General features: G+C 41.3%; 1 protein-coding gene and 1 non-coding gene across 2 annotated transcripts in view; one reads left to right on the top strand and one right to left on the bottom strand.

Annotated features, from left to right (window-relative positions):
* The window catches only part of MEP1A (meprin A subunit alpha), a 29,011-nt gene extending 6,869 nt beyond the window's left edge, over positions 1-22,142 (bottom strand). The window contains exons 1-8 of the mRNA XM_038750866.1: positions 22,127-22,142; positions 14,465-14,518; positions 11,507-11,547; positions 11,311-11,386; positions 8,632-8,749; positions 7,817-7,992; positions 4,433-4,654; positions 3,201-3,350 (exon numbers count right to left, since the gene is read on the bottom strand). Of these exons, the coding sequence (XP_038606794.1) occupies positions 3,201-3,350; positions 4,433-4,654; positions 7,817-7,992; positions 8,632-8,749; positions 11,311-11,386; positions 11,507-11,547; positions 14,465-14,518; positions 22,127-22,142 (853 nt within the window). The remainder of the gene's footprint in view (positions 1-3,200; positions 3,351-4,432; positions 4,655-7,816; positions 7,993-8,631; positions 8,750-11,310; positions 11,387-11,506; positions 11,548-14,464; positions 14,519-22,126) is intronic.
* Positions 6,581-6,718, top strand: LOC119932659. Its single transcript, XR_005452403.1, has one exon. It is a non-coding gene; the product is annotated as a small nucleolar RNA SNORA7 (small nucleolar RNA).
* Positions 22,143-24,289: the final 2,147 nt, after the last annotated feature.

Here is a 24,289-nt window from a genome sequence, read left to right as displayed (position 1 = left end):
GCAGCATGTCTTAGTGGAAAGAGCGTGGGCTTGGGAGTCAGCGGTCTTGGGTTCTAATTCCAGCTCCGCCACTTGTCACCTGTGTGACTTTGGGCAAGTCACTTAACTTCTCTGTGTCTCAGTTACCTCATCTGTAAAATGGGGATTAAGACTGAGAGCCCCACCTGTGACAACCTGATAACCTTGTATTACCCCAGAGCTTAGAACAGTGCTTGGCACATAGTAAGCACTTACCACATACCATTACTATTATTAAAGACTGCGATCTGATTATCTTGTATTTCCTCCAGCACTTATTACAGTGCTTGGCATTCATTCATTCAATCATATTTATTGAGCACTTACTGTGTGCAGAGCACTGTACTAAGCTCTTCGGAAGTACAAATTGGCAACATATAGAGATGGTCCCTACCCAACAGCGGGCACACAATCAGTCTTTAACAAATAACACAATTATTATTATTGTTATAGCAACATTTCACTAGTGAATTATCCAGAGAATCTCATACAAATGGGCATATCTGGTTTTGGATCAATCAATCGATGGTATTTGTGGAGAACTTACCGTGTGCCAAGAACTGCATTAAGTGCTTAGGAGAGTTCTGTTGAGCACTTACTATGCACAAATCGCTTTACTAAGGTAGGCAAGATCGCTGCCCTCAAGGAGTTTACAATCTAGTGGAAGGGGGACAGCCATTAAAATAAATTACAGGTATATAAACTGAGTATAAGGGTTCATACATAAGAGCTGAGAGGAGTAGGGTATCAAAATACTTAGTGGATATGGATTGAGTCTGCCGACTTTATTCTATTTTACTTTTCCAAGTGTAGTACAGGGCTCTGTTCACAATAAGGGCTTAGCAAATGCCACAGTTATCCTTGAATAACACTGACTGATTGATATACAACCTTCCAGTACAATAGGACACAGAGTCAATCAGATGCAGTACAGTCCCTGACAATTTATGGTCAATAAAGCAATTGTCAACATGAACTCCTAATCCTAAACATATAATAAACTCACTCCAGCCCCACCTAGTTTTCAACTCAACTTTGGCTCTAACTGCAACTCTTCTTGGACATCTGTGACTACAACAGAACCTTTGCAATCTCATGACAATGACATTTCTTTTGTGTTCTCTATCTTGAAGAAGAGTTTGTGGAGATATTTAGAATTCAATCCCCTCCTTTCTTGTAGATTTCCATAAGACAGTCTTCAGATGTGCTTTGTTTTTCATTTTTCACATGTCTGTCCATGGAAGATACTGCCTAAAAGTCAGAGCTGAAGCCAGGCCTTTACATTTTAGCTGGTTTTCCTATGCTTTGAAACACCTTACCTTCAGTGGTGGGAGGCATGTCCAGAAGATCATTGTAATAATAAACATGGAATTTAGTAAATTTATCATGAGCAGGGAAAATGGCTATATTGTACTTCAATAATAATAATGGTATTTGTAAAGTGCTTACTATGTGCCAGGCATGGTACTAAGCACTTGGATACTGCATACAGTATGCTCTCAATAAATATGTTTGTTTGATTAGTAAGAGTTTACCACATGCTAAGTGTTGGGATAGGTACGAGGTTATGAAATTGGATACAATCCCTCTGCAACAAAGGACTCATCATCTGCCTTGTCCCCAATTTAAGTATGAGGAAAATGTTGCCCATAAAAGTTAAATGAATTGACCAAGGACACCCAGTAGATCAACCGCATTGCTGGGATTTGAACCCTGGTCTTCTGACTCTCAGGCCCATACTCTTCCCAGTTGATCATGCAGTATTGTTCTTGTCACCTGTATACGATTTTCTCATTGTCTATGTTGAAAGTGAGTCCATCTGTACTCTTCAGAGATACTTTTGCAGTGTGCATAAAGTCACAGAGTTTCTTTAGCGACGAGTAAAATTCTCAATTAATGGTGCGCTACATATTCCTGGATCGCTTTAGCTTGGACATGAAAGCCCTGATCATATGGGTTTCTTAGCTTGATCTGCATGCCCTAATACAGGTTTTTTAAAAATAAATCCCCATTTGATAATCTGGGTGACTCTGGCTTTCCTAGAATAGTTTTATCATCTTCAAACTGTTTTCATCAAATCAGTCATGATGGTGTTGCTTCACCAGGCCCACATTGTCAACAGTTTCCAGATATCCACTGTGTCAGAGACACATTCTACATCATTCCTTATAGCTGAGGTTTCTGATTCTGTTGTTCATTCATTCAATCGTATTTATTGAGCACTTACTGTGTGCAGAGCACTGTACTAAGCGCTTGGGAAGTACAAGTTTGCAACGTATAGAGATGGTCCCTACGCAACAGTGGGCTCACAGTCTAGAAGACTGTTGTTCTGGTCACAGAGAGTCTTGAAGGTCTTTTATTCCTCCAGGAGACATTAGCCTCCTCCCAGGAGACTGGTTTTTAGCCTTCTTTATGATATGAATTGTTGTCTCTTGCATGACCATGTAGCCAACTCCAAAGATCCGTTGCCCAGGAGGCTGCTTTGATCAGTTGGACAATCTGTTTGTTACCCATTTCTGGGCACTCTGGGTAGATTTCAGTAATTTTGGCTAGTGCCAGGAAATTTTGTGTATGTGTATGGTGGTTGGGTGGGGCGTGAAATTGGGTGGTCTAGTAGTAGCAGTAGTAATAGTAATAGCAGCAACATTTATTGAGAGCCCACTTAATGCAATACAATCTATGGGGTGAAATACAGAATAACAAAGTATGTCTTCCCTGCCTACAGGGAGCTTATACTCTAATGGAGGAGGTGATACACGAAATTACTCCAACTAAGCTTAATTACCTTACTCTGATCTAGTTACCAGGTCTGAAGTATTTCAGATCAAGAACACCATTTTACAGTTAACAAATCAACAAAAATGTCTTCAATGAACTGGGTACTAACTGGATTATACTTCCTAAGGCACTTGGATTTATGGACTTATATCTTATCTTGCAACAGTTATTCCTCACCAATCATCTCATCTCTCATTTATATCACTGTTTTGTATGCCTAGGGCAGACCCTGCTTATGACTATTGAGCTGGTAATTTAACCATCAAATGTGTCCTTTGATCTTTTTTCAACTACCAGAGGGCATTTAAAGGACAACGACATTTCTGATTTGATGCTGTGCTCTACAATTCAATAGGCCACATATGACATCCTTTGAGTTTTCTAGTAGTCCCAAAGCCACTGACCTTTGCAACGTCCTGTCAGGGTATGATCATCTTGGCCGAGAAGATTACTGTTCCCACGAAACCAGTCAGCATCATCTCTAGTGCTTTGGATCATGCCACATATATTTGGCTTTTCAAAAGTACATTGGTCCAAAAGGGTGTGGGTACTTGCTGCAAAGAATATGTACACTGTAAGCATACTTTCAGACTTTGCATTTCTAGAAAGTATCCATATCATCAGATTCACTTCATCATCATCAGTTGTATTTATTGAGTGCTTACTGTGTGCAGAGCATTGTACTGAGTTTGGGAGAGTACGATACGATTAAGAGTCGTTTGGGATTATATATCCTCTCACAACTGAACTCACAAAGTAGGAGTTTTCATAACTCAAAGAACTGTTAATGTAAAATTCCACAGTTGGGATAAATTGAACTAGGATTCATTTCTTTTGGAAATTAATGAATTCTCTATGTAGACTTCTTATCTGCAGGAGAACTTTGTTTGAGAGTAGTTAGTTCAGGAGACCAGGATTGACTGATTCCTGGTGAATTAAAATCAAGGTTTCTGAAGGAGTCTGGAATGATTTTTGAAGATCCCTGTGATCAGATGGCAATTTCCCTTCACCCTGTTACCAACTGAATAAATTCTCCCAAAGCAATAAGAATAATAATGGTACTTGTTAAGCACTAACCATATTCCAAGCAATGTTCTAAGCACTGGGATAGGTACAATTTAATCAGGTTGGACACAGTCCCTGTCCCATATTGGGCTCACACTCTTAATCCCCATTTTATGAGGTAACTGGGGCACAGAGAAGTTAAGTGACTTGTCCAAGGTCATACAGCAGACATGTGGCAGAGCTGGAATTAGAACCCCAAGTCCTTCTGAATCCCAGGCCCATGCTCTATCCACTAAGTCATACTGCTTCTGTAACATTTGTCTGGTCCTCAACATATGGGAACGCCTTCTAAGTGAATGAGATCCACACAGCGCTTAGAACAGTGCTCAGCACTTAGAACAGTGCTTGGCACATAGTAAGTGCTTGTACAGTGCTTTGCATGCAGTAAGCTCTCAATAAATATGATTGAATGGAATGATTGAATGAATAATAAATACCATATTTATTATTGTTATTACTATTATTATTATAGCAAGGGAAAAAGGACAGAGAAACAAGACAACTAGTTTAAGATCCCTGACTTTGGGCCATCCAAGTCCTCGCACAGTAAATTGTGTTAGTGAACACTCACTGCAGTTGTACATGCGATTGAGTCTCTCCAAGTCAATGGCACTGAAGTCTAGGCGCTGTCCAATGATGTCATTGAAGTAGGGGATCTTGGTGGTGATAGTGGGGACATTTTCATTCTTGTTAAAGGAAAATGGAGCATAATGCATCACAGATTCATAATCGTAGGGAGTGTTGAGATCAGTGATGTAAACATCATTATACGTCACAAAGTTGTGTTCTGAATCTGTCAAAAAGAATCAGTTCATTAGCAATTCTGAAAATCTTTTACTGGGATTATTGGAATTAGAGGGCATAGGGTTATAGATGTATTTAAACTCTGGAGGCAGGGAATATGTCTTTTTGTTTTGTTTTGTATTTTCCAAGTGCTTAGTACAGCATATTGTGCCAACTGAGTGCTTAAGAAATACTACATATTTCTAGAGTAGCCAGAAGAAAAGATTGTTGAGAGAAAACAGTTAAATTGAATCATGTGGGCTCCGGACGAGGCCAAAATGGACAGTAAATTCCTCACGGGCACTTTACTGGGAACTTTGAATCATAATTTCATTTTGAAACTGAAACAAATATCGAAGGCCCAGGTGGTTACTAATTCGACAGCATAACGCATTAGAGATTTGCTGTAGCCACTTCCCACAGGTGGTTAGCATATTTTTGCTAGCTATAATAGAAATGGTAGCATTTATTGTATACTCAATAACCTTTACCGGGAATGCAATTAATGAAGTTCTTAGGAAATATAAAATGAAGAAGGGACACATTCCCTGTCCAGGAGGAGCTTGCACTCTAATGGGAGGGTCAGACATAGAAATATTTACAAATACAGTATACAAAATAAATATTTGAATGTAAAATTGAATAAGCAGTGTGGCCTAGTGGAAAGAGGATGGGCCTAAGAGTCAGAAGGGCCTGGGTTTTAATCCTGCTCTGCCACTTGTCTTCTGTGTGACCTTGGGCAAGTCACTTCACTTCTCTGTGCCTCAGTTACCTCATCTATAAAATGGAGATTAAGACTGTGAGCCCAATGGGGGCAGGGACTATGTCCAACCTGTTTAGCTTGTATCTACACCAGTGCTTAGAAAAGTGCTTGACACAAAGTAAGTGCTTAACAGATGAGATTATTATTATTAGTGCTGAGGTTGGATGTAAATAAGTTCATAAGTGCTAGTGATAACTGATGGGTTTATACAACTTAGTCTTTGCAATGTCAGTAATAATAATAATAATTGGAGTATTTTTTTAAGCACTTACTATGTGCCAGGCACTGTTCTAAATGCTGGGATAGTTACAACATGATAATAATAATAATAATAAATGGTATTTGTTAAGTGCTTACTAAGTGCAAAGCACTGTTCTAAGCACTGGGGGGATACAAGGAGATCAGGTTGTACCACGTGGGGCTCACAGTGTTAATCCCCATTTTCCAGATGAGGTAACTGAGGCACAGAGAAGTTAAGTGACTTGCCCAAAGTCACACAGTTGACAAGTGGTGGAGCCGGGATTAGAACCATGACCTCTGACTCCCAAGCCCGTGCTCTTTCCACTGAGCCATGCTGCTCAGGTAGGCACAGTTGCTCAAGTTGATCAAGTTGGACACAGTCCCTGTCCCACGTGGGGCTAACAGTCTTATCCCCGTTTTACAGATGAGGTAACTGAGGCACGGAAAATTGAAGTGACTTGCCTAAGGTCACACAGCAGACAAGTGGCAGAGCCAGAATTAGAACCCAGGTCCTTCTGAATACCAGGCCTGGGTTCTAGCCACTACAACTTAAAATACAGAACTAATACTAATTAATACTAACATTCATCTAAATAAATTAGAAAGAGCCCAGAAGATAAAGCAAATTAAACTAAAGCATGATCACAGAAGAGAAAAATCAATATGGGGTCTAAGGAAAATTTACCAATCTTTGACAAATTTTGCTGCTACTTGCATCTGAGTTGCCATTCTTGTAGGCTCAACAGTTCAATCTGCTCCTCTAATAAAAGTTTAGCTAGGGTCATATGTCACATCTCACAGACTTCCGACTGAGAAATAGAATCTGGTTTGACAGGGGAGTAGTAGGATCTGGAACCTTTTTACTCTCTTGTATCCTTCCTCCAGCACCTGGAGGGGGCAAAGTTGCTGAATTTTGACAACTAATCTTGAGTCCCCTTCTCAGGGTCGCACCTGGAGAATTTCCAGTACTTTACCAGTCTCAATTTTGAGAGGGAGAGTCAAGCAGAGACACACCCATTCCAATCCTAGCTTGGCCAGTGGCTAGCGAGTGGAAGGCAATCTGCTACAAGTCAAAACTCACCTATGCTGGGCAGTAGCGGCCTGGGAGAGAGCCAAGGGCGGAGACTCTAGATAACTGAGTGGAAGGAGTCAATGGTAAACCATTTCTGTATATTTACCGAGAAAACTCTACAGATACACTACTAGAACAATTGCAGATGGAGGCGGGGTGTTCTGGGAGAGATGTGTCCATGGCGTTGCTATGGGTCGGAGATGACTCGACAGCATAAGAAAAAGCAAGCCTTGAATCATGTTTTATGGTCTCTAGGAGGTGAATTGAGTTAATTGGACTTTGTAACTGGAGTGGCGGATAATCAGGAGGCCGTAAATATTGTCAACCTCATGAGGATGTTATCTTTCATTGATAAGGAGTACCAGTTTTCTCACTCTGGAAAAAGGAACCACTGTTTAGTTTTAAATTACCCTAGGGGAACTAAATGCATATACACATACATATATACATATGTACATATACACATACATATATACATATACAGTCTTCTAGACTGTGAGCCCGTTGTTGGGTAGGGACTGTCTCTGTATGTTGCCAACTTGTACTTCCCAAGTGCTTAGTCCAGTGCTCTGGACACAGTAAGCACTCAGTAAATATGATTGAATGAATGAATGAATATACACATCTGTGTCAATCAAGAATGGGAATATCATGATGGGCCCCACCAGGAACAAAATTACTGCGAGGGTGTGGCAAAGAAGACAAACTGAAAATCTGGAAAAATCCAGTCAGATCACAGAAATTCAGAAAAAAAAAAACTGTGTTCCTTATTCCAGTCAACGGGGAAGGGAAGGGGCTTCTATTAGCAACTGGGGAAACTAACCTAGCCTATTCTGATTTTATTGATTACTCAATACATTTTATTATTTCGTTGAGTACTTTAAGAATCTTTCCTCAAATGCAGTGAAATGGGATTGAGAGAGCTCAAGATTCCAGGATACTCAGGTGACTTCACCATTCCTAAACTCTGTTTCTCTCTTTGGTTCCACTTGGACAACTCCAGCAGAGCTCAAAATATGGTGATTACATGCAGTAAGAGAAAAACAGAACTATGTACATTTTACCTGTCTAGCTCCATCATGTAGTTGAACACCCACCTGGAAGAATTTCATCCCACCAGATGTTCACGTAGTCATCCCGGTCTGTTCTTGACTGTTCGTGGTAAAATCCCAAAGCGTGTAAGAGCTCATGTTCTACAATGGCTTTATAGTCACATCCCAAGCCTATGGAGAGATTCTGCCCTGTTCGTTGATCTCCAACCATAGACCAACACCTTGGTACAGAGAGAAATGAGATATGGCCCTCGTCAAGTGGCCCTACAAACTCTAATAATCGATGTATGGGGCTAAAATTAGCAAAGCTCATGCAGCAAAATCCTAGAATCAGAGGATTAAAGGGTCATCAATCAATCAATGATATTTACTGAGCACTTGCTTTGTGCAGAGCGCTTGGAAGAGTACGATACAAAAGAGTTAGTAGACATGTTCCCTGGTCAACTAGATCATCTCCCTTTCTCTAAGCCTATCCCCCATCAATCAATCAATGGTGCTTATTGAGTGCTTGCTGTGTGTGCCGAACACTGTACTAAGCATTTGGGAGAGTATACTATAACAGAGTCAGTAAACGTGTTCCCTGTCCACCCCTGGTGTTTTACAATTTTCTGCCAAGAAAACTCTCCTTCAACATGGTTCAACTGGTGGCGAGCAAAGACACTGTATTTAAACAACAACAAAGAAAGACAGAAACTTTGCAAATCTAAGACTCCTTCCCTCAACCCCAGTTTTAAAATGCCAAGCTGGGAGATTTTATTTTCTCTTTATTTCCCCCAGATATTTCTTTTTTCCCCTATGGCATTAAGATAGATATTTTGGTTACATAAAATACTGACTTGTGAAATTTTCATACTACTTACCCACCAAATTGTTGAAATATGATATAAGTGCTTTCCCCTTCATATGGTTTGAAATCCACACAAGATTTAAGACGGAACATTTCAAAAGCATGAAGAATGACTCCTTTGGCATTCAGTCCTGGAAAACACATGGCAGAAACACATATTTTAAATATGCAATTAATCATCTGCCTGAGCACATATACATTTGACATTCCGTCTAAAAAGATATTTAAATACATCTATAACCCTATGCCCTAGAAATAGCTTTGACGGTTCCAAGAGATATGATTTCTGAGTGGAAAACAGTTTGGGTTAACCATTCTGGAAAATTTGGGATGAAGCAACTTTGGATGAACTGTTAATGGTTGCTCAGTCAATCAATCGGTGGTATTTACTGAATGCTTACTGTGTTCAGTAAGCTTGGGGAAGAGCAATGCAATAGGTAGACACAATCCCTATCCACAAAGAGTTTGTTCAAGTTCTACTCAAAAGCAGTCAATTAGTGGTATTTATTGAGAGCTTACTGTGTGTAGAGCACCATACTAAGTCCTTGGGAGAGTACAATACAACAGAGTTGGTAGACACATTTCCTACCCAAGAGTTTTGGTTACCTCCAACCTTAAGGACCCGAATCTCTGCATTTAGTGCAGTGGGAATAAGCCTGTCCCAAGCAAGTTTCCTCTCCAGGGGAAATCACCAGTAGGTGGGTTTGCATTCTTCATTTTGCCCTCACGAAGACTCTTGGCTTCTACCTTCTAGTGAAAAGGAGACTGAAACCCAACATAAAACTATACTCTTCAACCTGGATACAATGGAGTCAAGCATATTTATCATCATATGCAATCATATTTATTGAGCACTTACTGTGTGCAGAGCCCTGTACTACAAACTTGGAAGAGTGCAATAGAACTGGTAGACACAGTCCCTGATCAAAATAAGCTTTAGTCTAGCTTACAGTCCAGCAAGGCATCATTGGCTCAATTCTTCCCTTTTAGACTCCAGACCAGAGTGAGTAAGACATCCTCTGGCCCCCAATCCTCAACTGTGGCTAAAAAAATACCTTAGCCACTGGCTAGTCAGTCCATCCTGAGGCCAAGCTAGACTATCGAAGATAAAACAAGACCTTACATCACTAAGGAGCAGAGATGCTCTTTCACTGTTCTTTCCCCGAACATAGAAGTGTGAATGTTCTCAGAGCTACACTGAACACTATTTATGTCCTAATAATAATAATGGTATTTGTTAAGCACTTACTATGCACCATGCACTGTATTAAGCACTGGGGTGGAAACAAGCAAAGTGCATTGGACACAGTCCCTGTCCCACGTAGGGTTCACAGTCTCAATCCCCATTTTACAGATGAGGAAACTAAGGCTCAGAGAAGTGAAGTGACCTGCCAAAGGTCACACAGCAGACAAGTGGAGGAGCTAGGATTGGAACCCATGACTTTCTGATTCCCAGGCCTGTGCTCTATCCACTACACCATGCTGTCTTCGGGGTAGAGATAGTCTCTATTGCTGTATTGTACTTTCCAAGTGCTTAGTACAGTACTCTGCACACAGTAAGCACTCAATAACTATGATTGAATGAATCAATGAATAGTAGTAAAGGGAAGCAGTGAGAAACAGCACGGCCTGGGAGTTAGAGGACCTGGGTTCTAATCTGTGATCTGCCACTTACTGTTGTGTGGCCTTGGGCAAATCACTTAACTTCTCTGGGCCACAGCTCCCTCATGTGTAAAATGTGTACAATTTTAGACTGTGAGCCCCATACCCCTTCTAGACTGTGAGCCCATTGTTGGGTAGGCACCGTTTCTATATGTTGCCGACTTGTACTTCCCAAGCACTTAGTACAGTGCTCTGCACAGAGTAAGCGCTCAATAAATATGATTGAATGAATGAATGAAATACCCCAGCTCTTAGTAAAGTGCTCAACCCATAATAAGTGCTTGACAAATACCACAATTACGAATAGTATTTATTAAGTGCTTATGTGCAGAGCATTGTATGAAGCACTGGGAAAGAATATACAGGTGGAAATTGAAAACAGTCCCTGGTCCTGGAGGGCTCACAATCTAAAATCTAATCGAACCTTTGGGTAGAGAAGTGGATTCACCCTAAGTTGTAAAGAAACAGCATCTTGACGATGAGGAGGAAAGACCTGGAAAAGAGAGAATTTTTGACCCAAATTGAGCTTTATCATAATAATAATAATAGTAAATACTATTGATTAAGCATTTACTGTGGCTCCTCCCAAGTGCTAAAAGAGGTGAATTGCCACATGGTGCTGTCTCAATCGTTGTTTGTTTTGTGGTAATTGTTAAGCACTTACTATGTGTTAAACACAATTCTAAGTGCTGGGATAGGTACAAGTTAATTAGGTTGGCACAGTCCCTGTCCCACATCGGTTTCACAGTCTTACATACTGAATCCCCATTTTATAGCTGAGAAAGTTAAGGCACAGAGAAAATAAGTGACTTGTCCAAGGTCACACAAGTAAGCAATTGGCAGAGCCAGAATTAGAACCCAGGTCCTCTGACTCTCAGGCCCATGCTTTCCATTAGGCCTTGCTGCTTCTCATTTTCACCCTAGATTGGATTTGTAGGCCATCTTAGAGATTTGAGCAACTGCCATTTCTGCAGGAGAGAAAAAGCAGAATGCAAAACAATCCCAAGGAAGGAACAAAAATCAGTTTTACCCAGATTGTCAGCCAAAATGTAAGGAATGGGGAACTTCCACCGGGTAGCTGGATCTCTCAGCCCATTCCGAACTTCCTGCAGGAGACAAAGGAGATGTAGACACGTACTTTGTGTTTCTCCAGCTGGGAGGGTTAACTCAAAACTTCATAACCATGAGCAGTAGAGATGTTTCTGCTACAGATGCGAAATACTCACCGGAAGGAGGATGTCACCTTGGAAGAGGTCTAAGCCTGCAGCTGGAAATGGATTAGAAAAAATAACATGGTGATTAATATGCTTAAAAAATCTAGCTCTTTTTATGGTATTTATTAAGTGCTTGCTATGTGCCAGGCACTGTACTGAATACTAGAGAAGGTACACGCTAATCGGGTTGGTCAGAGTCCATGTCCCATATGGGGCTCACAGTCTTAATCCCCTTTTTACATATGAGGTCACTGAGGCACAGAGTATTTAAGTGACTTACCCAAGGTCATATAGCAGACAAATGGCGGAGCCAGAATTGAAATAGAGATTCATGATTTGGGTCACCCAATTGGGTTAATCAATCAATCAATGGCATTTTGGAGTGCTTATTGTGTACAGACCTCTGAAATAAGCATTACGGAAGAGTACAATACAATAGAGTTGGTTCACTCATTTCCTGTAAAGTTTGATGGGCTGGAATTTCTCTGGAAATAAGGAAATCTGGATTCTTTCTATTTCATTGGCCAATCCACATCCTGGGGCTCACAGTTGGGCTCTTTTGGCACTCTATGAACCCTGCAGGACAGCTGGGTGGAGCCAAAAAGCAGAGAACAGTGAACAGCACTTAGCTGGAGGGCCCATCTCCTGTCTTTGACAGCTGAGGCACCTACTCTGACAGAAGAGGCTGCTACTGCCTCTTTCATTCATTCATTCAAAAGTATTTATTGAGTGCTTACTGTGTGCAGAGCACTATACTAAGTGCTTGGGAAATACAAATTGGCAAGATATAGATTGGTCTCTAGTTCCTGCACAGACCTGAGGAAACGCAGTAGATAGAAAGAACAGGGCCCTGAGAGGGATCAATATTTCTATCAGACTGCCATTGGAGACAGTGAGGAAAAAATGGGGAGATGAGTTCTTTACAAAAACGGGGTTAAAGTTATTTTTTTTCCCCACAAGGAGCATCATGCCCTGGAGAAAAAGTACAGGCCTGGGATGCAGAGGACCTGGGTTCTAGTCCCAGCCCTGCCAGATGGCTGTTTGTATAACCTTGGGCCTTCTCTGTGCCTCAGTTTCCTCATCTGTACAATGGGGATTCCATCCCTGCGCACCTTCCTATTTAAACTGTGCAACCGGATTAACCTACCTACCCCTGTGCTTTGGAACAGTGCTTGACACATAGTGCGTGCTTACCAGATATACTACTACTAATAATAACAACCACCACCAAAATGTTGAGAGGAAATAAATGACTCCACTTCAGAAAGGGGACCTGGAGGAAATAGTAGAATCGGCTCTGGGGCACTCACTTTTCTGCCAGCTTCCCAGACTTTGGTGTGGAAAACCGGAGCACTGTCACAGCAGCCCTTGGAAAGCATGGAGCCAGGCTGCTTGGCATAATGGAGGATGGGTGTTCTTGCTTCTGCTGTCACTGCCTGAGGGGAAACTGAGGCCAGGCTGCAAGAGGGATCTTCAGGGCTGTTCTCCCACCTTCTGATGGGCTTTTGCAGCTGGGAACCAAGGTCCCAGAACCAGTGTGGCTCAGTGGAAAGAGCACGGGCTTTGGAGTCTGTGAGCCCACTGTTGGGTAGGGACCGTCTCTATATGTTGCCAACTTGTACTTCCAAAGCGCTTAGTACAGTGCTCTGCACACAGTAAGTGCTCAATAAATACGATTAAATGAATGATTGAATGAATGAGTCAGAGGTCATGGGTTCAAATCCCAGCCCCGCCAACTGTCAGCTGTGTGACTTTGGGCAAATCACTTAACTTCTCTGTGTCTCAGTTACCTCATCCGTAAAATGGGGATTAAAACTGTGAGCCCCCCGTGGGACAACCTGATCACCTTGTAACCTCCCCAGTGCTTAGAACAGTATTTTGCACATAGTAAGTGCTTAACAAATACCATCATTATTATTATTATTAAATGTCTTCAGCAATCACCAGAGGCTTTCAGAACTGGTGAATGCATCCAATCTGAATGGCAACACATAACAAGGATAAAGATATGGGCCCAACTGAACCTTCTCCCTGGTTTCCGTGCCTCCTTATTTAAGGACATAAAAATCTCTCTTTGGTTATGTCAAACAAGAAATCAACTATATATATTGACGGCATACTATCTGTAGGGTTCTCATCATCATCATCATAGTGGTATTGGCTAAGTGCTTACTATGTCCCAGGCACTGTACTAAGCACTGGGGTAGACACAAGGAAATCTGGTTAGACCTGTCGCATATGGGGCTCATAGTTTTAATCCCCATTTTACAGATGAGGTAACTGAGGCACAGAGAAATTAATGTCTTGCCCAAGGCCAAACAACAGGCGCTTTGGAAAGTACAATACAACAGAATTGGTAGATCCACATTCCGTGCCCATAACTAGCTCAGAAATAGAACCTCTGAGTATTTTGAACCCATGCTTGCCTGCGATTCACAGACTCCCCTTGAAGAGACTCTTAAGGAAAAAAGGGTCCACAAGTAAAATGAAGCTGGTAGGCTCTAGTCCAGTATTTCTTTACCAGAATCCTGGAAAACACTAAACTGTCTCATCTATTAAAAGGCACCCTAGATATAGTATACATGTACCATCATTATTATCATTATCACTAGGCACAGCTGCAGCCTGATTATTTTTTATGGTATTTGTTAAGTACTTACTATGTGTAAGTCACAGTATTAAGCCCTGGGACAGGTACAAGACAATCAGGTTGGACACCGTCCATGTCCCACATGGAGCTCACAGTCTTAATCCCCACTTTAGGGATGAGGTAACTGAGGCCCAGAGAAGTTAAGTGTTTTGCCCAAGGTCACGTAGCAGGTAAGTGTAGGAGCCGGAATTCGAACCTAAGTCCTACAACTCCCAGATCTGTGCTCTTTCCACTAGGCTATGCTGCTTCTAGATTTCCATCAGCAGAAGAATTTCATTCAACCTTTTCGAGAAACATTAACCGCACATGAGGAGGCCTACCTAAATTGATTTCTGGAATATCCTTCCTCAGTTCACCAGCTTCTGCATCATGCCCTGAGGAAAACATATGTCAATATCCCTGAGAAGCAGGTATTATCCCCACCCTAAGGCCCATTCTGATTTCATTCCTACCATTTTCCTTTGGATGTTGTCTAATCTGAAAAAGAAGATCCAGACATTGGATGATATTCACCAAAGCAAATATTCCTCAGTATCTGTTCATTCAGTCATATTTATAGAGTGCTTACTGTGTGCAGAGCACTGTGATAAGCACTTGGGGGAGTACAATATAACAAAAAGCAGACACAATCCCTGCCCACAATGAGCTTTGAATGTAGCAGGATGGTATTCCACTACTTACCGATAATGGTGCAGTGGAAACAAACAGAAAGGAGAGAAGGAGGAAGAGAATGGAGCTCCTTGAAGCCATTGTCCCCAGTGTTAGTTTTTACAGAAACACAAACCAATATACATCTTTTGTACTTTGAACTGGCTATCAAATTGGAAACTTTGAACTCTCTGTATTTACCAGAGGGCTAGGAAAATGGCCACCTGAAATTGCAATCAGCAGTTCCCTTATCAGTATATGTGACTACCTGGAAAAGTCTGGTACATAGCTATCTCCGTATCAAGGAATTTTTTAAAAAACATATACTGCCCTTGCTGCCTCCTGCTTTCTTGAAACCATTTCTCCTTCTCTCCTTAAACCATTTCTCCTTCTTGATCATTAACTATATGGGACTGGAATTTCGAATAGGCTCTGAAGTTGGCACCTGCCTCACTCTTTCTAAAATGATCATTCACACCCAAATTCTTTGCAGAACTGGCTTCAGAAGGTATGTGAGGAAGGGACACGAGGGATGACTTTGAAAACGTCCAGCCTGGTTCAGAAGCAGTGTCTATATTTTCAGACACCTAGGAGGGGAATATGATGCATTCTGGAACAATGGGGGCAAGTCAGTGGTCAGTGGAGATAGCAACTTGGAGCCCCATGTGAGACAGGGACTGTGTCCAACACGATTTGCTTGTATTTGCCCCAGTGCTTAGTACAGTGCCTGGCACACAGTAAGCATCTAACAAAAACCAGAATTATTATTATGGTCACAACTTCTATATGCCTCCGTTTTCTTAACCTTAAAATGGGGATTAAATACCTGTTCACCCTTCTGTTTAGGTTGTGAACCCCATGTGGGACAAGGACTGTGTCCGACCTAATAAAACTTGTACCTACTCCAGTGCTTAGAACAGTTTGACACATAGTAAGTGCTCAACAAGTACCCTAAAAACCAAACAAATAACCCACATATACACACACATATTTCCCATCCATAGCCTTCATCTGGATGAAGTGACTTATTTCCTCTTCTGAGATTCATCTGTGAGAAAGAAGGGCAAACATACTTGGGTGCATGGACCACTGACCGTGCACATTTGCCAGAGAGGGGACTGACTGTTATCAGACTTGGTAGGATCCAAGTGAAGTATATCACCCTCAAGTATAACACCCTCATTTCAAAGATAACCTTGAGGAACAGCATGGCCTAGTGGAAAGAGTGTGGACCTGGGAATCAGAGGACCTGGGTACTAAACCTCAATCTGCCACTTGCCTGTTCACGTTAAGCATCACTTAGCATCACTATGATTCAGTTTCCTCATCTGTAAAATGGGGATTCACTACCCGGTTTTTTGTGGCATTTTTTAAGCACTTACTATGTGCCAGACACTCTATTAAGCACTGTGGTAGATCGATATAAGATAGGTTGGATACAGTCCCTGTCCCACCTGGGGCTCCCAGTCTTAATCCCCATTTCCCAATACCTGTTTTCCCTCCCAGTTAGACTGAGCCCCAGGTGGGCCAGGGATTGTATCTGATCTGCTTATATTGTATCAACCCTGCATTTACAGCAGTGCTTGGCACATAGTAAGTGCCTAACAAATATATCATTAGCTCAGTAGTTAGAGCATCAGACTTTTAATCTGAGGGTCCAGGGTTCAAGTCCCCATTCAGGCTTGATGTGAAGCAGCATGGCATAGTGGATAGAGCAAGGGCCTAGGAGTCAGAAGGTCATGGGTTCTAATCCCGACCCTGCCACTTGTCTGCTGCGTGACCTTGGGCAAGTCACTTCATTTCTCTGGGCCTCAGTTACCTCCTCTGTAACATGAGGATTGATTTTGTGAGCCCCACGTGGGACAGGGACTGTGTCCAACTAGATTCGCTTGTATCCAGTCTGGAGCTTAGTACAGTGCCTGGCACATAGTAAGTGCTTAACAAATACTATTAACATTAATAACCCGGAGATTGTAGCATTTGTCCCAGTCATGTGGCCAATTAAGAACAGATTTGGACCAGGGCTACAATTCTTAGGTCTTTCCTGCCCTACAAGATACTTTCTAAACAAAGTGTCTAATATCCTTTCTCTACTCTTCTCAGGGTGTAGACACAGACTAGCAGAGTTTAGCCTTAACAGAACACTTTTCTTCTGAGGACCAATGAAGTCTTTGAAGCTTAACACTTCACAGCTTCTCTTTCCTGAGTTCTAAATAGAGAAGGTGTGTTAATCAGCCCTATAGATTAAAGAGAGTTGGTTCAAAGGCCGGGCAAACAGAGAAGGAATGTTGTAGGATTATCTCTACCAACTCTATTGTATAGAACTCACCCAAGTGCTTAGTGCAGTGTTCTGCACTTAGTAGCACTCAATAAATACCATTAATTGCTGGATGGACTGATTTTCCCACCAGTGTAAGGTCAAAGAAATGAAGAGCTGGTTTATGTAGAGAACTGAAATTAAAAAGATAAATAAAAAACAGAAGGGAAATGATAATTGAAAAAGCATCCATTTCTGAGTCCTACAAAGTTAAATAGATTTGTGTATGAATAGAGCAGAGTAACTGCAGTGAGTCAATCATTCAACAAGTTTTTTATTGCCTTCACAATCCCAAACTTGCAATTTTGCAAGGCTTGCTGTGGGGTCAAAGGGGGACTAGCAGAAGCTTTGCAAATGACACAGCACCACGTATCATCACGACTGCAAAAAACAGAATGTATGGGCTGCCGTTCGTGGAACAGAGAGGTCTACACACTTGGTAACCCACAAGATTAACTGTTCACTTGTTCAAAAAATAGCAAGCACATTTAAGAGCACTCTCGATATCAAACATAGCACCCCATCCTGGAAATTGCAGATACAAATGTCTCAACTGAAATTAAAGTGAAAGATAAATATACAGGCAAATACCACCAGGGATCTTTGGGATGGTTTATAGTTTCATTCTGGGACAATTAATATGGTCCCAATCAATCAATCAATGGTATTTATTGAGCACTTACTGTATGCAGGGCTAAGTACTAGGAATTTGTACCCATAGGCTTCTAAATTAATATGATTAGCCCCTAATAATAATGATAATAATAATAAGTAATAATAATAATTGTTAAGCACTTAGTATGTGCCAAAAACTGCACTTAAGCACTGGGGAAGATACAGGATAATTAGATTGGACACAGTCCCTGTCCCACATGGGGCTCACACTCTTAATCCCAATTTTTACGAATGAGGCAACTGAGGCCTGGAGAAGTGAAGTGACTTGCCCAAGGTCATACAGCATTCTTGTGACAGGGTCAGGATTAGAACCCAGATCCTTCTGACTCCCAAGCCCATGCTCTATCCACTAAGCCATGCTGCTGCTTCTTCTACCTTCCATTGACTATGGTTTTGTTATTCATTCAGTCGTGTTTATTGAGCACTTACTGTGTGCAGAGCACTGTACTAAGTCCCTGGGAAATACAATTCAGCAACATATAGATAGAGATGGTCCCTACCCAACAATGGGCTCACAGTCTAGAAGGGGGAGACAGACAACAAAACAAAACAAGTAGGCAGGTGTCAATGCCAACAGAATAGATAAATAGAATTATAGATAAATGCACCTCATTAATAAAATAAATAATGTAATAAATTTGTACAATAATAATAATAATAATGTCGGTATTTGTTAAGCACTTACTATGTGCCAAGCACTGTTCTAAGCGCTGGAGAGATCAATCAATCAATCATATTTATTGAGCGCTTACTGTGTGCAGAGCACTGTACTAAGCGCTTGGGAAGTACAAATCGGCAACACATAGAGATAAGTCCCTTCCCAACAGAGGGCTCACAGTCTAGAAGGGGGAGACAGAGAACAAAACCAAACATACCAACAGAATAAAATAAATAGAATAGATATGTACAAGTAAGATAAATAGAGTAATAAATATGTACAAACATATATACATATATACAGGTGCTGTGGGGAAGGGAAGGAGGTAAGATGGGGGGGATGGCAAGGTAATCAAGGTTGTCCCACGTGGGGCTCACAGTTTTAATCCCCATTTTATGGATGAGGGAACTGAGGCACAGAGATGTTAAGTGATTTGCCCAAAGTCACACAGCTGACAAGTGGCGGAGTCGGAATTAGAACCCATGACCCCGACTCCCAAACCTGTGCTCTTTCCACTGAGCCACGCTGCTTCTCTGTACAAATATACAGAAGCTGTGGGGAGGGGAAGGGAGTAAGGCAGAGGGACAGAACTGAGGGCATGGCTCAGTTCCTTCATTTGTAAAATGGGGATTAAAACTGTGAGCCCCATGAGGGATAGGGACTGTGTCCAACCCAATTTGCTTGCCTCTGCCCCAGTGCCCCAGCCCTTAACAAATATCACTGTACTACGCATTTGGGAGAGTACAATACAACAGATTTGGTAGACATGTTCCCCATCCACAAGAATGAAAGGTTTCATTCCTTGACCTGGTGGATTGAGCATGGGCCTTGGAGTCAGAAGTATATGTGTTCTAATTCCTGCTCTGCCACTTGTCTGCTTTGTGACTTTGGGCAAGTCACTCAACTTCTCTGTACTTCATTTATCTCATCCATAAAATAGAAATGAAGACTTTGAGTCCCATGTGGGTCACAGACTGAGTCCAACCTGATTAGCTTGTACAGCACTTTGTACAGTGCCTGACACAAAGTAAATTATTCACAAATACCAATAAAAGAAATGAATGTCTTATAAGGGAGCCCCAATCCAGCCTTCAACAACCTGAATCCAAGGGATTAGGTGGAAGGAGATGGGGCTCAGGGAGGGAACAGCTCATAGCTAATCTACGTTGTCATTTGCCCTCCTCTGATAAACAGCAGGATTAAATAGCTAATTCCCTGTTTCCCTACTCATTCTTTCAGTGGGTCAGGCTGAGGGGGTGTGGATTTTCAAGGAATATAGAAATCAGGGAAGTTTCCATTCAAATAGGTGCAGAGGGTGTAGACATCGACTTCTTTTCATTCCATGCTGCAGATAAGAGGTAAATTAGTGTGATTTTAATTGCAGAGCTTTTTTTAAACAGGGTCTGAGCTCATAGAGCCTAAAGCTCTCTTTAAGCACTTGTACTCAGTCGTCTTTTACTAAAGAATTCTATCCAGGAGAGGGCGCCCGGGTTTCTCATTATAAAGGATAAAAAAAATGAGGCGAAACCTTAAAAAACCGTGAAAACGTTATCTCTCAGGTTCACTTGCAGAAGTCAGTGCAGTATTAAACAAAGCCCAGACATACTTCACGGTTTATCCTTCCTTTTGCAAGATACAGATATAGTTATAGATGGATATAGATATCTATACCTATATTGAAACTATGATTCCTTTTCACCTTAGAAAGTAATTTTTTCAGAAACACTGGGGGGCAGTGAACATTTTATGTATAATGCCGAGAGTAAGAATTTGTGACACGTAGTGCGTCAGTAGTGTCATTTTGATCTGGTAACTGTACTGCAGACAATAGGAAAGTATTCTTTTTATAAACCTACTTTGAGTTGTTTCATAGATCTCTGGACTCTTGCTAGGTTTTCAGCTACTTAAGGGTGGTCTAGTGGAAAGATCATGGGCCTGGGTTCTAATTCTACTTCTGCCACTTGTCTTTTGTTTTTTTACTTTTGTTATTTTACTTGTACATATCTATTCTATTTATTTTATTTTGTTAGTATGTTTGGTTTTGTTCTCTGTCTCCCGCTTTTAATCAGTCAATCAATCAATCGTATTTATTGAGCGCTTCCTTTGTGCAGAGCACTGTACTAAGCGCTACAAATTGGCAACATATAGAGACAGTCCCTACCCAACAGTGGGCTCACAGTCTAAAAGGGGGAGACAGAGAACAAAACCAAACATACCAACAAAATAAAATAAATAGGATAGAAATGTACAAGTAAAATAAATAAATAAATAGAGTAATAAATATGTGCAACCATATATACATATATATGTATATATTATATATGTGTATATATATGTATATATGTATATATATGTGTGTGTATATGTGTGTATATATATGTGTGTATATATATGTGTGTGTGTGTGTGTATATATATATATGTGTGTGTATATATATGTATATATATACACACATATATACATATTTAGACTGTGAGCCCACTGTTGGGTAGGGACTGTCTCTATATGTTGCCAACTTGTACTTCCCAAGCACTTAGTACAGTGCTCTGCACAAAGTAAGCGCTCAATAAATACGATTGATTGATTTTGTGTGGCCTTGGGCAAATCACTTCACTGCTCTGCACACAGTAAGCACTCAATAAATACAATTGAATGAATGAATAAACAGCATGGCTCAGTGGAAAGAACACGGGCTTTGGAGTCAGAGGTCATGGGTTCAAATCCCGGCTCCACCGATTGTCAGCTGTGTGACTTTGGGCAAGTCATTTAACTTCTCTGTGCCTCAGTTACCTCATCTATAAAATGGGGATTAAGACTGCGAGCCCCCCATGGGACAACCTGATCACCTTGTAACCTTCCCAGTGCTTAGAACAGTGCTTTGCACATAGTAAGCGCTTAATAAATGCCATTATTATTATTACGTAGTGTGTCATTAGTGTCATTTTGATCTGGTAACTACTGCAGACAATGGGAAAGTATTCTTTTTATAAAGGTACTTTGAGTTTTTTCATAGATCTCTGGACTCTTGCTAAATTGTCAGGTACTTAAGGGTGGTCTAGTGGAAACAGCATGGGCCTGGGTTCTAATCCTATATCTGCCATTTGTCTTTTGTGTGGCCTTGGGCAAATCACTTCACTGCTCTGTGCCTCGATAAGCAGCATGGCTCAGTGGAAAGAGCACGGACTTTGGAGTCAGAGGTCATGGACTCAAATCCCGGCTCAGCCGATTGTCAGCTGTGTGACTTTGGGTAAGTCACTTAACTTCTCTGGGCCTCAGTTCCCTCATCTGTAAAATGGGGATTAAGACTGTGAGCCCCCAGTGATCACCTTGTAACCTTCCCAGCACTTAGAACAGTGCTTTGCACATAGTAAGTGCTTAATAAATGTCATTATTATTATTATTATTATTATTACCATATCTGTAAAGAGGGGATTAAGACTGTGAGCCAGTATGATACTTGGACTGTGTTCAACCAGAATAGCTTGTATCTACCCTGGCGCTTAATACAGTGCCTGGAACATAGTAAGTTCTTAACAAATACTATACAAACAAATAAATAAAAACTATGGGCAAGGCATAGTAGTACACATTACAATGAAGTATTCACTCATCTATGAACAAGAGAGAATACAAGACTTCTGAATTTTTATCTTCACTAACGAACACATGGCACACACATCTTACTTGCACGCAGGGGCATTATTTCTCAACATTGTTTTCTTGATTTGTCAATTGAAGAAGCACTCAGGAGCACTGAGTACTTTTCTGGGAATCCAAATTTGGGCTTTAGCTGCTAAGGAGAAGCCGAGAATTGTGTTGCATGTTAGTTGAGTTCTAATGGCTTTCCGCTGGTAGAATCAATGTGACCCTAATGAAAAGAGCTCAGGGCTGGGAGTCTGAAGACCTGGGTTCTAATGCCAGCTCCACAACTTGCCTGTTGTGTGTCCTCTGGCCACGTTGCTTATTAATAATAATAATACCTGTGTACTTGTTAAGCACTTTGTAGTTTAGTTGATAGAGCATGGGCCTGGGAATCAGAATGACCTAGATTCTAATCCCGGCTCTACCACCTGTCTGCTGTGTGACCTTGGGCAAGTCACTTCACTTCTCTGGGCCTCAGTTACTTCATTTATAAAGTGAGGATTAAGAGTGTCCCCCATGGCATTATTAAATACCAAGCACTGTACTATGCACAAGATGTTCAGGTCCCAGTGGGGCTCATTAAATAGGAGGGAGATCAGTCATTGAATTCCCTTTAGCAGACTGAATTCCCTTTAGCAGACGCAGGAATTAAGGCACAGAGAAGTGAACTGACTTACCCACAGTCACACAGCAGCTATGTGGCAAAGCCAGGATTAGAAGTCAAGTTCTCAGTCTTCCAGGCCTGCGCTCTTTCCTCTCAGCCACACTATTTCTCTATGCCTCAGCTTCCTCAGATGTAAAATTGGAGGGTTTTTTGGGTTTTTTTTTAAATGACATTTATTAAGCACTTACTATGTGCAAAGCACTGTTCTAAGCGCTGGGAAAGTTACAAGGTGATCAGGTTGTCCCACGTGGGGCTCACACTCCTAATTCCCATTTTACAGATGAGGTAACTGAGGCTCAGAGAAGTGAAGTGACTTGCACAAAGTCCCACAGCTGACAAGTGGCGGAGTCAGGATTTGAACCCATGATCTCTGACCTCAAAGCCCATGCTCTTTCCACTGAGCCATGCTGCTTCTCTAAGGTTCTCACTCCCATTTAGACTGTGAGCCCCATGTGGGATAGAGACTGTATCTGTATCTATCTTCTAAACCCTAGCAAGCGTCAGGAAAGATTGACAAAAATGATAGAGGGGTAAAAATAGGTCCAAGGAGTAAAATAATGGAATTCTCTAATCTCTAGAAGAGAAGACCGAGGCCAATATTGTCTCCAGACATCTGAAGGGTTCATATGGAAAGGAAACTTTCCCGGAGTTGGTCACTGAGGATTGAACAAAAGAAACAGGTTTCAGTAAAATCAGGAAGGATTTTAGATGAGTCTAAGGAATAGTTTTTTGATTATCTGTGAGGATAGAATGAAGGAGCAAAGTGTAGTCACAGTAACTGTTTGAGAAACACATTTCTCCATCTTGGCTAAGTCAATACAGAACTGGGATATCTTTTTAATAGAATTTTCTACCAGAAAATAATTATTCAGTTCCAGTGATCTCTAGTGTCTTTGGACTGTAAGCTCCTTAATGACAATAACCATGTCTTTCATTTTTGAAGCATTCTCCCATACACCAAGTCAATGCCCTGCACATTTTTAGGCTTTCAATAAATACTAAAAAATGAATGCATGAATGATCAAATGAATGAATGAACAAACAATCTGACCAGTGCAAACCCCACCTAACGATAGCAGTCAATGACAAAGTTTTCATGGAACCCCAGATCCCATCTAAATATCTGACCCTAGAACTTTTCCTATTTAACAGACTACATTTCCTCTTCTCCACCCTTTGCCTAGCCCTTTCCCCTAATCCCACTGCTCATTTGGATAATCTCAGGACAGACTCCAGAATCCAGTAATTTGGCAATAGAGTACAGATGGGGAGGTTGTTGGATCCTGCACTTCGTTTTGTGCTGACACCTGTGAAATGTAGTTTTCTTGGAATTTCAATGAAGAGGAAGTCCAGGAGGTTATGAAAAACACAGTATCTTAGTTCACTTAGTTCACTTTGCATTGCATCATCATGGAAAAGTTGGATTGAGATATATATATATCATCCAGGCACTATTGCTCTCCTGGTTGTGTTTTTTTAATTTGAGAGAGGAAAAAAGAGTGGGCCAGAATCAGTTATTGTCAAGTTGGTCTTGGGCACCA

The sequence above is a fragment of the Tachyglossus aculeatus genome, chromosome 9, assembly GCF_015852505.1.
Source record: "Tachyglossus aculeatus isolate mTacAcu1 chromosome 9, mTacAcu1.pri, whole genome shotgun sequence".
Taxonomy (NCBI): Eukaryota; Metazoa; Chordata; class Mammalia; order Monotremata; family Tachyglossidae; genus Tachyglossus; species Tachyglossus aculeatus.
This window is presented reverse-complemented; position numbering and strand designations above follow the sequence as displayed.